This window comes from Delphinus delphis, chromosome 10 (assembly GCF_949987515.2).
Source record: "Delphinus delphis chromosome 10, mDelDel1.2, whole genome shotgun sequence".
In the NCBI taxonomy this organism is placed as follows: Eukaryota; Metazoa; Chordata; class Mammalia; order Artiodactyla; family Delphinidae; genus Delphinus; species Delphinus delphis.
The window spans coordinates 11,939,966-11,952,883 of record NC_082692.2 but is presented as its reverse complement, the minus strand read 5'-3'; the positions used below and the strand labels follow the sequence as shown (position 1 = coordinate 11,952,883).

At 39.5% G+C, this 12,918-nt stretch overlaps 1 protein-coding gene across 1 annotated transcript in view; it reads left to right on the top strand.

The window, feature by feature from the left end:
- The window catches only part of DTNBP1 (dystrobrevin binding protein 1), a 121,097-nt gene that overhangs the window by 34,305 nt on the left and 73,874 nt on the right, over window positions 1-12,918 (top strand). The window contains exon 7 of the mRNA XM_069541080.1: window positions 5,031-5,163. Coding sequence (XP_069397181.1) covers window positions 5,031-5,163 — 133 coding nt within the window. The remainder of the gene's footprint in view (window positions 1-5,030; window positions 5,164-12,918) is intronic.

Genomic DNA, 12,918 nt, shown 5'->3' with positions numbered 1-12,918 from the left:
GCTTCTTTGAACTTTTTACCCTTTCACTGTCAAATCTAATACCATATCCAGTCAGTCCCTCCATTTCCCAGGCTACTTAATTCTTTTGAGTCTTGTCCTGCTCTCTAGAGGGTCTGCCCTTATTAAAGAATAAGGGATTAATATGATGTGAACAATTTGAACCTTTCATGATGCTTTTAGCTGTGTTGTCCTATGGCTTAATAAATATAACTCCTGATTTCATACTCCCTCAGGAATTAAGTAAGAACAGATAATCTACTCATGTTTTTTTTAATGGGGTGTGATCCATCCAGCTTACAAAAGCCTGTGTAATACATAATTACTGGTAAGGCTTGTCATTTAAAAAAGAAATGATAAAGGTATGCTGGGAATTGGAAAATAAGGGCTGTTGGACTGACTCTCCGATCTGGATTTGGGTCTCAATTCCACAGCTTCCTAACTGTGAGACCCCGTGCAGGTTTCATAACTTCTCTAAGCTTTAGTTTGCTCGCAGAATTGAGGGTGAGAGTACCTGCCTCGTAGGGTAGTTGGAGGGTTGAAGGAGGTGATGGGTGTAAAGCACTCAGCACAGTGCCTGGTGTATTAGGCTTCTGCTGAGTGCCACGTGCCGTTTGTAGGCTCTGGGGATACAGCAGTGAACAAGACCGGGCAGCTTCCACCAGGGTGCTGACGTTCTACTGGGAGTCTCTCTGGCCTTTGCAAATTTACAAATCCATTTTCTTTGACAGAAGGGTTTGGATGGATGTTACGTAATTTAGCTTGTCCTGCAAAATAGAATGTAGAACCATAGCATGAAATGTGGTGAGAACAACAATGTAGTAGTATTCTGTACCTGGAAAGACAGTGTGTAAGGGTAAAAGGGAATGTTGTCCTCCACATCCTGTACCCTTTCTTATTCTGTGCGTTTTGTCATAAAAGTGGTCATATGTTTGAAAAGTATTTATTGAATTCTCTTGAACTTCCACTAGAGGGTAGTCTAATCCTATTCCTATACTGAAGTCTAAAATGTCAAGGGCTTTTCTGAGTTATCTCTATTGCTTAGTTTATTTTGTATGACCTACTTAAAAAGACTGTTACCTTTGTCTAGAACAGATGATTCTGTTAATTCTTAGATAACAAAGTGCTGTAAGAGAATGACAGACTTATACTGAGCTTGCATCTTTCTTTTGATCTGACCTGTTTTGCTTTCTCTGTACGGAGTTTGAGAGTGCATCTAGCAGAGAGACTGTCCGTTTTTAGGGTTTCATGAAATACGTTATCTTATTGTCCAGGTTACGTTCTGAGATTAGACCCTTCAAGAGACTCATTAGCTCTCTTTCGACACCTTTTAGTATATACTACACAGATCTCATTTGTTCCATGATGGCTTTTAATGCATTTCTTAAAGTTCCTATTATCATACCATCATTACCTTATTACACAAAGAGTAATGAAAGTATTTGTTGAAGACTCTTGTGGTCCTTTAGTACCCAGCCTCTGTGACCTGTGGGTTTACAGTCAAAGATTTCTTTGTACCTTGAGGCTAATTATTTTTGCTAGAATATACTCATTTAAGTGTGAAATTACGAACTTTAACGTGCTGTTCCATTCTTCTGTCAGTGGTTACACTACAGATAATATGTATTCGAAACAAATGGCACAAAGGAAAATTCCAAACAGAATGGCTCTTCCTCTGGGATGGTCTCCTCCCAAAGATTTGTGACGTTCTTTCCTGCACAGCTGTCAGGCTCTCCCAAATGGCTTTTCCCAATAAAATTCCACCCATCTTTTCCGCTGATCACTAAATGAGACATATGCTGTTGTTATAGGGAGCAAAATGGTGAGGCTGGAATTTCTTATAAAAAGGTACATTTGTGTCCACGGAGGCCTGCTGGTGTTTTATGTACGTGCATTCTAAGTCTGGTTACCAGATTGACTCATGTCTGCAACTCGTTTCCTAACAGGAGATGAGCAGGGTGTGATGGGGAGATTAAATTTCTGCCCGTTTAAATTCAATATAAAATATTCAGAATACATACCATATATATGCTTATAATTATTATTTAAAGGTTTTTAAAAAGTTTTTAATATAAAAAGGGAAGAAGATTTATGTTCATCAATACAAATCTTCTGTATTTTATTACTGACTTCAAGCCTGTTAAGAGTTAAAATGGAAAAGTTCCATTGCTTCTTCTGCTTTAACTCACTGGTAATGGGGCCTGATTTGATACACTAATAACAAAGTACCATCTTGTTTAATGTTTTCAACGTTCTCCGCCCATGTTTAACTTAACTTGTTTACAAAATTTAGGGTAACCTTCTAATATTTAAATTAGATGAACATGAATCATAGATTTGCTTCCTTGGTTATTATTTTATGTTTTAGAGTAATAGAATCATTCTGTCTCCAGAAATCCTTTTTAATTGAATTCAGCAGACTAGGTATTAGGGGATACAAAGATGCAAAGATATAGTCTTTACGCTTAAGACATTCACAGATGCCTGAGAGAGGTAAGAGTACACAACTTGTGGTAGAATGTCAGAGTATAAGTCCTGGGCAGGGCTCATAGGTCTGTGGAAGCACAGAAGAGGGGAGAGAGCCCTGCAGGCTGGAAGGAGGGCGGGCTCTGACTTGAACCTGCCAGGGAGATGCAGGGCAGGGAGGCAAGCGGAGACCTCTCAGGAGAGGCAGAGGCAAGGGGGCAGGAACACACAGGACCCTCCTCGGAGTGGTGAGCAGTCCTGAAGGAGAGTGGTAGTGAGGTTGGAAAAGTAGGCTGTGGCCAGGGAGTGAGGGTCCCTGGCCACAACTTTTAAAGGGGAGAACGTAAATACAAGTTTGGCAGCAGCCATAAAGCGACCACTGACTCTCCCGAGCATTTTAAATCTCGGTTTGCCATTCAGCACGGGAACATGACGCTGTTGGCCTACATATCAAAGCCTCACTGTTATCCACATCCCTCTATGCTAAGGATAACATGTGTGATGCTAAAGGAACCAAGTAGCTTAAAGCTGAATGGATTCCATATTAAATGTAATTATTCTAGTTCTTATCACTTATCAAAGTGAAATAGCCTTTAAATAATCCTATTAGCTATTAGAATGAGCTGAACGTTGCTTCTTCAGGGCCAGTGACACCAGCTCCCAGGCTGAGGCTGCTCGTCATTTTTCCATTTAATATAATAACAAAAAATAATCTAAATAGCAACTAACATAATAGCATCATTTTGCCTGTTTCCCGCCACATAAACTCCTTATGTACCATTTATGACATTATTAAAATCTTAGATATAATTTTTCATTGATTAAAACTTAGATTTTGCACACTGTTTCTGGTTAGGCTTTCCATAGTCACATATATTAGCTGTTGTATGTTACCCCTGAAGATAGATTCCAAACCGTCATGAACTGCATTATCAGTCTTTTCCAGACTTGCCATGATCTACAGTGATAGATCAGTATGATAAAAATCATTACCTAAAATGTCTTTGAAGAGGAATGCTAAACTACTTGTCATCACATTTTAACTTTTCAGTAAAATTTTATTTTCCCCCCAAATCCATGTCTTTAAGCCCTAGACTCTACCAAATAGAGGCGGGAGTTTTTAGAAGCATAGATATTTAGTAGAGTTAAAATTTAGGATATTAGAAAATGTGAACGCTTCTGGATTTAACAGATCTCCAGATCAAACAGATCAATTAAAAACGGACAAAATATGTATCTTAATAAACCTAAAACTGCAAGTTGAAATTTAGGGAATTTGCGCCTAATGTAGGTGATACAGAAGCTAGTTTAGAAAGTCACGTGACAATCGCGTGGCTAAGGGAAGGGATTAGACACACCGTCCTTGTAGCTTAGCTATCCGAATGAAACCAAGGCTGGAAAGCTGCACAGCCAGCTTGCTCCTTCCTCGAGGCCCCTTCCTCCGGACGGCTGTGACTCCCAGACGCGGGAGTCATATTTCTTGCTGAGTCTCGCTCTCCCTCATCTCCGTTAGATGCCTCTCCTTTGAGTTGTCACAGCACCTCAAGCCAAGCTCTGTCAGGCAGTGTTGTCACTGAAATATGCCTGCCCTCTACTTGAAGCTCTTTGAGCGCAAGGGCTATCTTTTTCATCTTTGTACCCCGGTGTCTGGCCCATGTGGTGAGTATTCGGTAAATGGCCCTGATGCTGTTTGAGTTCTAAAATCTTTGACCTCTGAAGCTTTTCTGTTGTCTGAGAAAACAACCAGTCCTCACTCCTATAACTATGAAGTCTTGGTTTACTTACGCATCTATCAACTGGAAATCATTTTATGTAAGAGGGACTCAGTTTTGATTCCTGACTGCTCTTCACTAGCTAGGTGACCTTGGGCAGAGCTCTGAAATAATTTCTGCAGGCTTTGGCTTGAATCTTTTAAATGAAGGATTTGACATAGATTATCTCCATGTTCCAATGAAGCTGCAAAGCTCTGTGGCCTAGAGGCAGAGTTGAGCTGTTGAAAGACCAGTGGACAGTGAGAACTGCTTCCTGAGTGTTTGTACATCTGTGCAGTGCCTTGGAGGTTTCTATATATCATGTGCAAGGCAGAACAAATGCTAAAGTAACTAGGAATCTCAGATATTAAATTGTGTCCGGCATAACGTGTTAATTATACTTTGCTATATTCGCATATGAAAATCGACTCTTCGTGTGTGGTATATGAGATCATTAGGATATCATACATTAGATTAATCAGGATACTCTGTTTCCTCATCCTGGTTAATAAAGTATTTTTTTAATTGAAGTATAGTTGATTTACGATGTGTTGATAAAGTATTTAAAGTATTCTGGAAAGTTCTGTCTTAAAAATGTTCGAGATAGAAAAATATACTCAAAAAAGATAATTTGAAGTATGTTTTAATGTTAGTGCATTTTATTTTGCTTCAAGAAAGTTTAATAAAAATATTAGATAAATACAGAACAATCTCAACAGTTTAGACTTTTAACTTTTGGACACTTTTTCTTTTCTCCATGATCAAGGATTCTGATTTTTGACGTTTGTTTCTTCTTTTGACCTTCTGTACTTTCAGCTCATTTAGAGGCTAGTTTTGAGGAGGTAGAAAACCACCTGCTGAATCTGGAGGATTTATGTGGACAGTGTGAATTAGAAAGATACAAACATATGCAGTCCCAACACCTGGAAAATTACAAGAAAAATAAGAGGTGAGTTTGAAAAATTGACCATGATACTCATTTTCAGTCTCAAAGTTTTCCACAGTACTTTACATGCTACTCTTTATAAGTTTGGACTGATAAAAGACAAAGGTGTCAGGTAAATCTATTTAATAAGCTTTCCAAAACTTTTTTTTTTTTTTTTTGGTACCACTATCTGTTGCTGTTTTATTGGAGATGAGTTCTGGAAAGCTAAGGCTGGGATAGATGGTGGAGGGGAGAAGTGCAATGGGCAGAGCTTCCCAATCAAGTAGGACCCCCGACCTCATTTTCTCCAAGTGGCAGATCCTGCGCTGCTTTTTCCCCTTTTCTTCTCTTTTATTTGGAGCAGGAGGAAAAGGAACCTAAGCTCAGGCTATGGAAAGGGGCGCAGCTTTGTCACATGTTGTCTATGAGACCTTCAGCAAGTTATTGAATCTCTTAGCCTCAACATGTGTAGCTTGTAGTGAAGATAATATTGTACCAGCTTCCTAGAGTTGTTGTGAGGGTTCAGTGAGATGGTCATTATCAGATGCAGTGTGTGCTCTGTCAGTAGTAGTTATTATGGTGATAATTTTCATTAGACTAACCTGAACCGGAAATGGGTAATAAGATTTGGAACTATGAAATTTTATTTGTCATTCTTTTCTTCACTCTCACCCAGTGACTTAGATTTATTAGATATATAATTAGTACATTACAATTTATATGTTACAAAATGAAAATCAACTTCGTGTTTGGAAAACAGCCTCACCTTTAATTTGAGTAAAAGCCAAAGTGTACTGGACAAGTCTTAGCATGTTTCACATAATTGAAATATCATTTTAGAGGTGTTTAGAGGAATTGTGTAGTAGAAAGAGCACTGTCATTAGTCGGAAGACCCAAGTCCTGGCTTCTACTAATTCTTTGCTCTTGGGCAAGCTGTTCACTTTCCTTTATACTTTATCCTGTTGTTAAGCTTTTCTTGGCAAGCATTTGAAAGACTTCTTAAAAAATTACATAATTTTAGTAAATTTAGATAGGATAAGCAGATTTGTTGATAGCACCTGTTACTCTGAAATAATGTAGGAAAAAATAGTGTGCCAGTTGAGGATTACCAGCTTATAATCAGTAGCTTGAAATCTATAGGTAAAATAATGGTAAATTTTTCATGTTCTGATAGGCCAAATTTTAAAAAATTATAAAATTTATTTCTCAAGGACTGCATGAGATTAATGTAAGATGTCATAATAGGTTTTAAACCTAACAGTTTCGGTGAGAAATACCAAAGGTGGGAAATTTAAATTAACTAGTACTTTGATGGACCTTCCAAGACTTTGAAAAAAATTATATATGTAGATATTTTGTTAATGGTTACTCATAGCATCTTCATAAAATAAATATTTATTAATAAATGCCAAAGTATTTTGCATCTGATTGTCTAATGAGACATTAGACTTGTGACTTAGCTTGAAGTCATATTTTTATCCTGAAATGATAAGTACTGATTTAATTCACAATTGTTAACAGTAATATGATTTGTTTTGGTTATTGTGAAAAGTCCTTGAAAACCTATGCTTGATTTCCTTCTCTGGCACTTCCTACCTATATGACCTTTTGCAAATGACCTATCTTTGGCTTTCTTATCTGTAAAATAGAGATAATGATATACTTTCCTGCAAGGTTATGGAAGATAAGGGAGAGTTTTGTTAAAAGGGCCAAATAAAAGCTGGTCCATTTAGCTTACAGAATCATTGGTGATTCTCAGTTCTAGTTAACTTGCCTTTCTAAATACAAATAGTGGAAATACTACGCAACATTGCTTAATTCTGTTTATCAATATAAACTGTAATCTTTCCGAAACTCTTTTTCCCAGTTTTGTTGAGATGTAAGTTATATGCAGCACTGTATAAGTTGAAGGTGTACGACATCATGACTTGACTTACATACATTGTAAATTGAGTACCACAGAAAGTTTAGTCAACATCCATCATCTCATTTAGATACAAGAAAAGGGTGGGGGGGATTTCCTTATGATGAGAACTCTTAGGATCTACTCTCTCTTTTTTTTTTTGCGGTACGCGGGCCTCTCACTGTTGCGGCCTCTCCCGTTGCGGAGCACAGGCTCTGGACGTGCAGGCTCAGCGGCCATGGCTCACGGGCCCAGCCGCTCCGCGACACGTGGGATCCTCCCAGACCGGGGCACGAACCCGCGTCCCCTGCATCGGCAGGCGGACTCCCAACCACTGCACCACCAGGGAAGCCCAGGATCTACTCTCTTAACAACTTTCATTTATACCACACAGCAGTGTTAACTGTCATCGTCATGTTGTACATTACATCCCTAGTACTTATTTATCTTCTAACTGGAAGTTTGTGCCTTTTGACCACCTTCATCCAGTTCACCTTCATCCCTTATCAGATTTATGATGGGCAGATATTTTTTCCCATTCCGTAGGTTGTCTTTTCATTTTGTTGGTCACTTCTTTCTCTGTGCGGAAGCTTTTTAGTTTGATGTCGTCCCGCTTGTTTATTTGTTATTTTTTGCTTGTGCTTTAGGTGTATCATATCCAAAAAATCATTGCCAAGACCCATAATGAGGAGCTTTTTTCCCCTGTTTTCTTCTAGAAATTTTATTGTTTTGAGTCTTATATTTAAGTCTTTAATCCATTTTGAGCTCATTTTTGTGAGTGGTGTAAGATAGGGGTCTTTACACCTGAACATTCGATTTTCCCAGCACCATTTCTCAAAGAGACTGTTTTTTCTCCATTCAGTATTCTTGGCTCCCTTGTCAAATATTAGTTGACTGTATATGCATCGTCTTCCTGAAATTCTTAACTTATTTTATTCAGGATATAAAAGGATGAACTATCTTCTTCAGAGAAACCTTTTGGAATCAATTTGTTTAGTTAATACACACACACACAACACACACACATATATGGCTGATTAACAGTCATTTGTAGTGTAAATAATTTGAGTTGACAACACTGAGAATGAAGTAGTTTTATTCAGTCAAATGTAGATCAAAAAATATCTTTCCAATAATAAATTATGTAGAATATTTACTATTCAGAGATGTCTTACTTACAGTTTAAGCTTCTTACTTTTATTCAATCTAGAGGTTATCAAAACTGGGAATATTATGAAGGCTAGTGTCAATAAATGGAAAAAAATGAAAAAAATGGCATATTATTTAGAAATAATGGAGGTAAATACCAGAAGAAATCTCTAGAAGAGTTGAATGTAGCTTCTTGCGAAAAGCAGGACAGAAAGGTGGGGAGAGCTCAGCCGAGGAACTAATCTGCTTCATCATAAATCCTTGTGGGCACTATTTGACTTAAGGAATGTACATGTACTATTTTGATAAACATAAAAATTGAATTTAGAAATTTTTTATTAGCTACAACATTCCCTGAAGTGTTTTACAGGAACAGTGGACTGAGAAGATAGCCACTGGCATTCCATGATCAAATAAGTTCCAGAAACACTTTACCCTGTATTTGCCTCATGGAACTTTGTAGTACATGTCAGTTTATTAAGGGTTCTGAGAATTCCTATAGTAGAGAAATTTGACTCAGCATTTCACAACTTACTTGCTTATAGAACCAATTCATCGCTAATACATATTAAAATTCTGTGACTTGATATTCTATATTACACCATTTGAAAAACTTTCAAAGACCCCAAATTAAACATTTTATTATGTGGTCCACAAGGGAAGAGTTTCTTAAAAATAAGCCTCTTTCCTCTTTAACAAGGGGCCCTACAAACTAATGATTTTTCTTTTCTTACTCTGAAGAAGATAATGTGTAATACAAAGGGTGTGTGTGTGTGTGTGTGTGTGTGTATTACAGTGTACCCACTCTGTAGCTTTCCAGAAAATCTGGATCAGACAACTAGATGGGGATGGGGAGAGTGGGAGAATGAAGGATAATTTCTCACACACCTCCAGTGCTAATCGTGTCTGCGACGGGCTCCGATGCACTTTCTCATTCTGCTCCCATCAGAGACTGGGGAGTGGGCAGGCAGCGATTGTTGGAGCTGGGGAGGAGATTGAGTTACATGAAATTATGTTACTGCTTAGGGGCCAGCATCAAGGCCAGGGTCTTCTTTTTTTTTTGACTGTTGCACTGGGATAAGTGGAATCCGTCCCAGATGTTGGTATCAGTGCATCTGTAGTTGAGAACGGATATACGATATTTTGTCATATATTTGATAGAAGTTCCCGGCACAGAATAAATTCCTGCCTCCTGTGAAAAGAGGGATGTGACCCATCCCAACAGTAATGTGGCTTACTATGGCAGATTCTCAGTGTGGGCAGAGGGAAACATAGAGCTTTAGAACACTCCTAGGGGTGTATCTACCCTTGAAAAACATTTGAATAGACGGTTTAACCTAAGTATCTCTGCATTGAAAAAGGACATCCTACTTTAGCTGGTTATCTAATGAAAGTGACATATAAGCAACTGTATAATTGTAGGGAGAAGATACCCATAAATAGCTTTTCTAATAACTCTTCTGCATATAAAGTGATATTGCTATTACTGATAGCTTTTTTTTTTTTTTTTTTTTTGCGGTACGCGGACCTCTCACTGTTGTGGCCTCTCCCGTTGCGGAGCACAGGCTCCGGACGCGCAGGCTCAGCGGCCATGGCTTACGGGCCCAGCCACTCCGCGGCATGTGGGATCTTCCCGGACCGGGGCACGAACCCGTATCCCCTGCATCGGCAGGCGGACTCTCAACCACTGTGCCACCAGGGAAGCCCTACTGATAGCTTTTATGGACAGGAATAGACACCGCCTTGATCAATAGTAAAACATGGTATAGTGCATGAAATATGGCTGTAGGCAGAGACAAGTACTGGTACCAGTAGTTAGGTTGTCATATGGTTCAGAAGATGAGTTAGCCATACAAGTGTAACTCCTAGATGCCTTGCATAGGTTTTCATAACCAATAGGAAATACATTTTTCATCAAGTGGGAAGCGTTAATATTGAATATATGAGCCAAAATAAAGAACCTAAGACCATTTACATCGTCTAGCTAGCAGTTAGAGAAGTGGACTTGAGATTCGGGAGTCAGCTAGCATTTGTAGTCATGGGTGTGGGGAGAAATAGATGATAAGTGTGTACATGATTTTATTTATTTTTAACTTATTTGTTTGGTTGTTTGGCTGTGCTGGGTCTTAGTTGCGGCACATGGGATCTAGTTCCCTGACCAGGGAGCGAACCTGGGCCCCCCCTGCATTGGGAGTGTGGAGTCCTAGCCGCTGGACTGCCAGGGAAGTCCCTGTACATGATTTTAAAAAAGGATAATTTCAGACAATTATACTGAAGAAAATAGAACAGAATAACGTTATAGAGGTGGGGAGGGTTGCTTCGCTGGGGTGAGCAGGGAAGGCCCTTCGTGGAGGACACGTGAGAGCTGAGACCTGAGTAAGGAGGCAGCCACACGGGGATGGGGGATGACACCCTTCCAAGCAGAGGAGCAACAGATACGTTTAGAAGAATGAAGAAGTAGAGCTAAAAAGAAGGTCAGCCTTCTAAATTTGTCATCTTTTCAGTACCAGCATAATATTCCTTAGAATTATTATTGAGATTCTTCCATAATAATATAGTTAAAGTTATATGTGAGTGATTTAATTAAAATATTTCTTACTTCCAGACTTTTGGATCCTTTGTTTTCCCGTTCAGTATGCAGCATACCATCAGAATTTCTCTGAAAATAGCTACATCTTGAAGAACAGTGTAATTTTAGTATTTCAACTTAATTATAAATGACTCATAATTTTAACACAGTCTTGCTTTGGACTTGAAATCTGCTTTGGGGCATACTAAACTCTAGAAGCATTTTTCACTGATTCATTTAGACTTTGAAACTTAATTGTCATCTCTTAGAAACTCTCTCCTGTGAGTGGGGGCACTGCTTCTGTTGATAAGATTCAGTGCCCAGGCATATTTTGAGAGAGTCATTATTCCTTTTGCTTTATGTATTACAGCTAATGCTAAGGAACTATGCTCTTCTTTGTGTTTTATTTTTATGTTAATGTGGGCTGTAGACAGTTTAGAAAATCTCTAAAGCATAACAGATTTATTTGAGATGTTATCTTTAGTAGTATTTGACCAGCTTATGTTCTAGAGAATAACCCACCAAACTCCTGAGCTTCAAGAACTGACTGTCCACTAGACAGGCTGTGGGCCACGGGTCTGAGCTGTTCTTCCATGTCAGAGTGTTGAGGATGGTGTGCCTGGGAGACTTGCCACAGGCCTGGCTTTGCTGAGAATAGAACAGAAGAAACCAGTGGCATTCTCCAAGGTGAACAACAGAGAAGGAGGTCCAACAGAGATAGGCAGAAAGGCAATAACTAACTCCCGAGGTTCTGCATGGAGATCCATTTGGGTGCTGAATGGAAAGTAGATCAGGAGAGCTTTCCTTCGGGCAGTGCTTTTACAGAAAGGATCCTCCCAAGCTGGAATAACAGGGACCAGACTTACTCTCCCACCTGATGCAGCCAAAAAACAGACAAAATAAAGGAAATAACACTTTGGAAGACATTGGGCAAAGAAGAGAAGTGATCTCCTTGATCGATAGGAAACAGGTGGAACGAGCCCTGCGGTTTCCCCAGCATCCTGCCTTGAGCGTTTCCAGGCTAGGTGCAGGGAGGGGCCCAGGTAGAGCCTGGCAGACTCTCTGAACTGAAGAACAGCTGAGCGCCTGGGGACCCAAGGCAGCCAGAGTTCACAGGACACAGTACCAGGGAGAGAGGATACCGAAAATCTGCAGAAAGCTCCCCTGAATATTCAGCAGAGGACCGGTAATTCATGTGAGGAAACCACCTGAGGCAGGAGGAGATATCATCAAAAAGGGTCAGTTAGCAGTGCCCGGCACTCACATCCTCGCACTGTGCCTGAGCCCAGCGGCCAGACTGAAAAAGCTTAGAGTTCCTGGGGTACCAGGCAGAGCACTCAGGAGCGTATCCTTCAGCAGGGGTACAGTTAGCCCTTGACCGAGCCCTGTTCCAGACCTGCTTAACTAAGCATAAAAGCAAACATCAGAAAGATCAAACTGTTTCCAAATAAATGAACTGTATCCCAGACAAAGCTGAGGAATATTTGTAGAAATACAAAAATAGCTAATAGCCAACGAGGTAGATCATTCTGACAGGTTGCTTGTGAATGGACAAGATGCATGGCACACTGAAGTTAAAATATTGTTCTAGAGAAAGATCGTATACAGGTTGTGTCATATTGAGACGTTCATGGAGACCAAATCCATGATGCACTTTAAATATTTAACCTGTATTTTTCTTCTTAGTCTTTAGGTAACTAAGCCCATTGACAAATCAGTCCTCATGTACCTGACCTCTTGAAACTGTCCTTTTTTAACTTCTATAACACTCATATCCTAAATTTTCTTCTCTACTGTAGGTTAGTGTCTAGTTGCCATTGTAGATGCTTTAGTTCTGTTATTCTCTTGGGTTCTGTTCTTGGTTGTTGCCACCTCCCATTCTATGTATTAAAAAGATCTTGTTCTATAACACATGCCCCTCCACAGTACCTGTGTAAGGAGCAAATGACAGCAGGGACTTCTAAGATACAGTTTTGTGAAAATTACCTCAAGCAGGTAGGCCAGCTCTCCCCCAGTGCCACCTCATCCACTTTCTACCCTCTTGACCACAAACTCACCAAGTGCATAAGGGTACACATTTTCATGACTGTAGAATGCTAAGAAACAAAAGATTGGGTAATAGTGAATAGTAGCCGGTCTTTTGTGAAAGAGGTCTTGT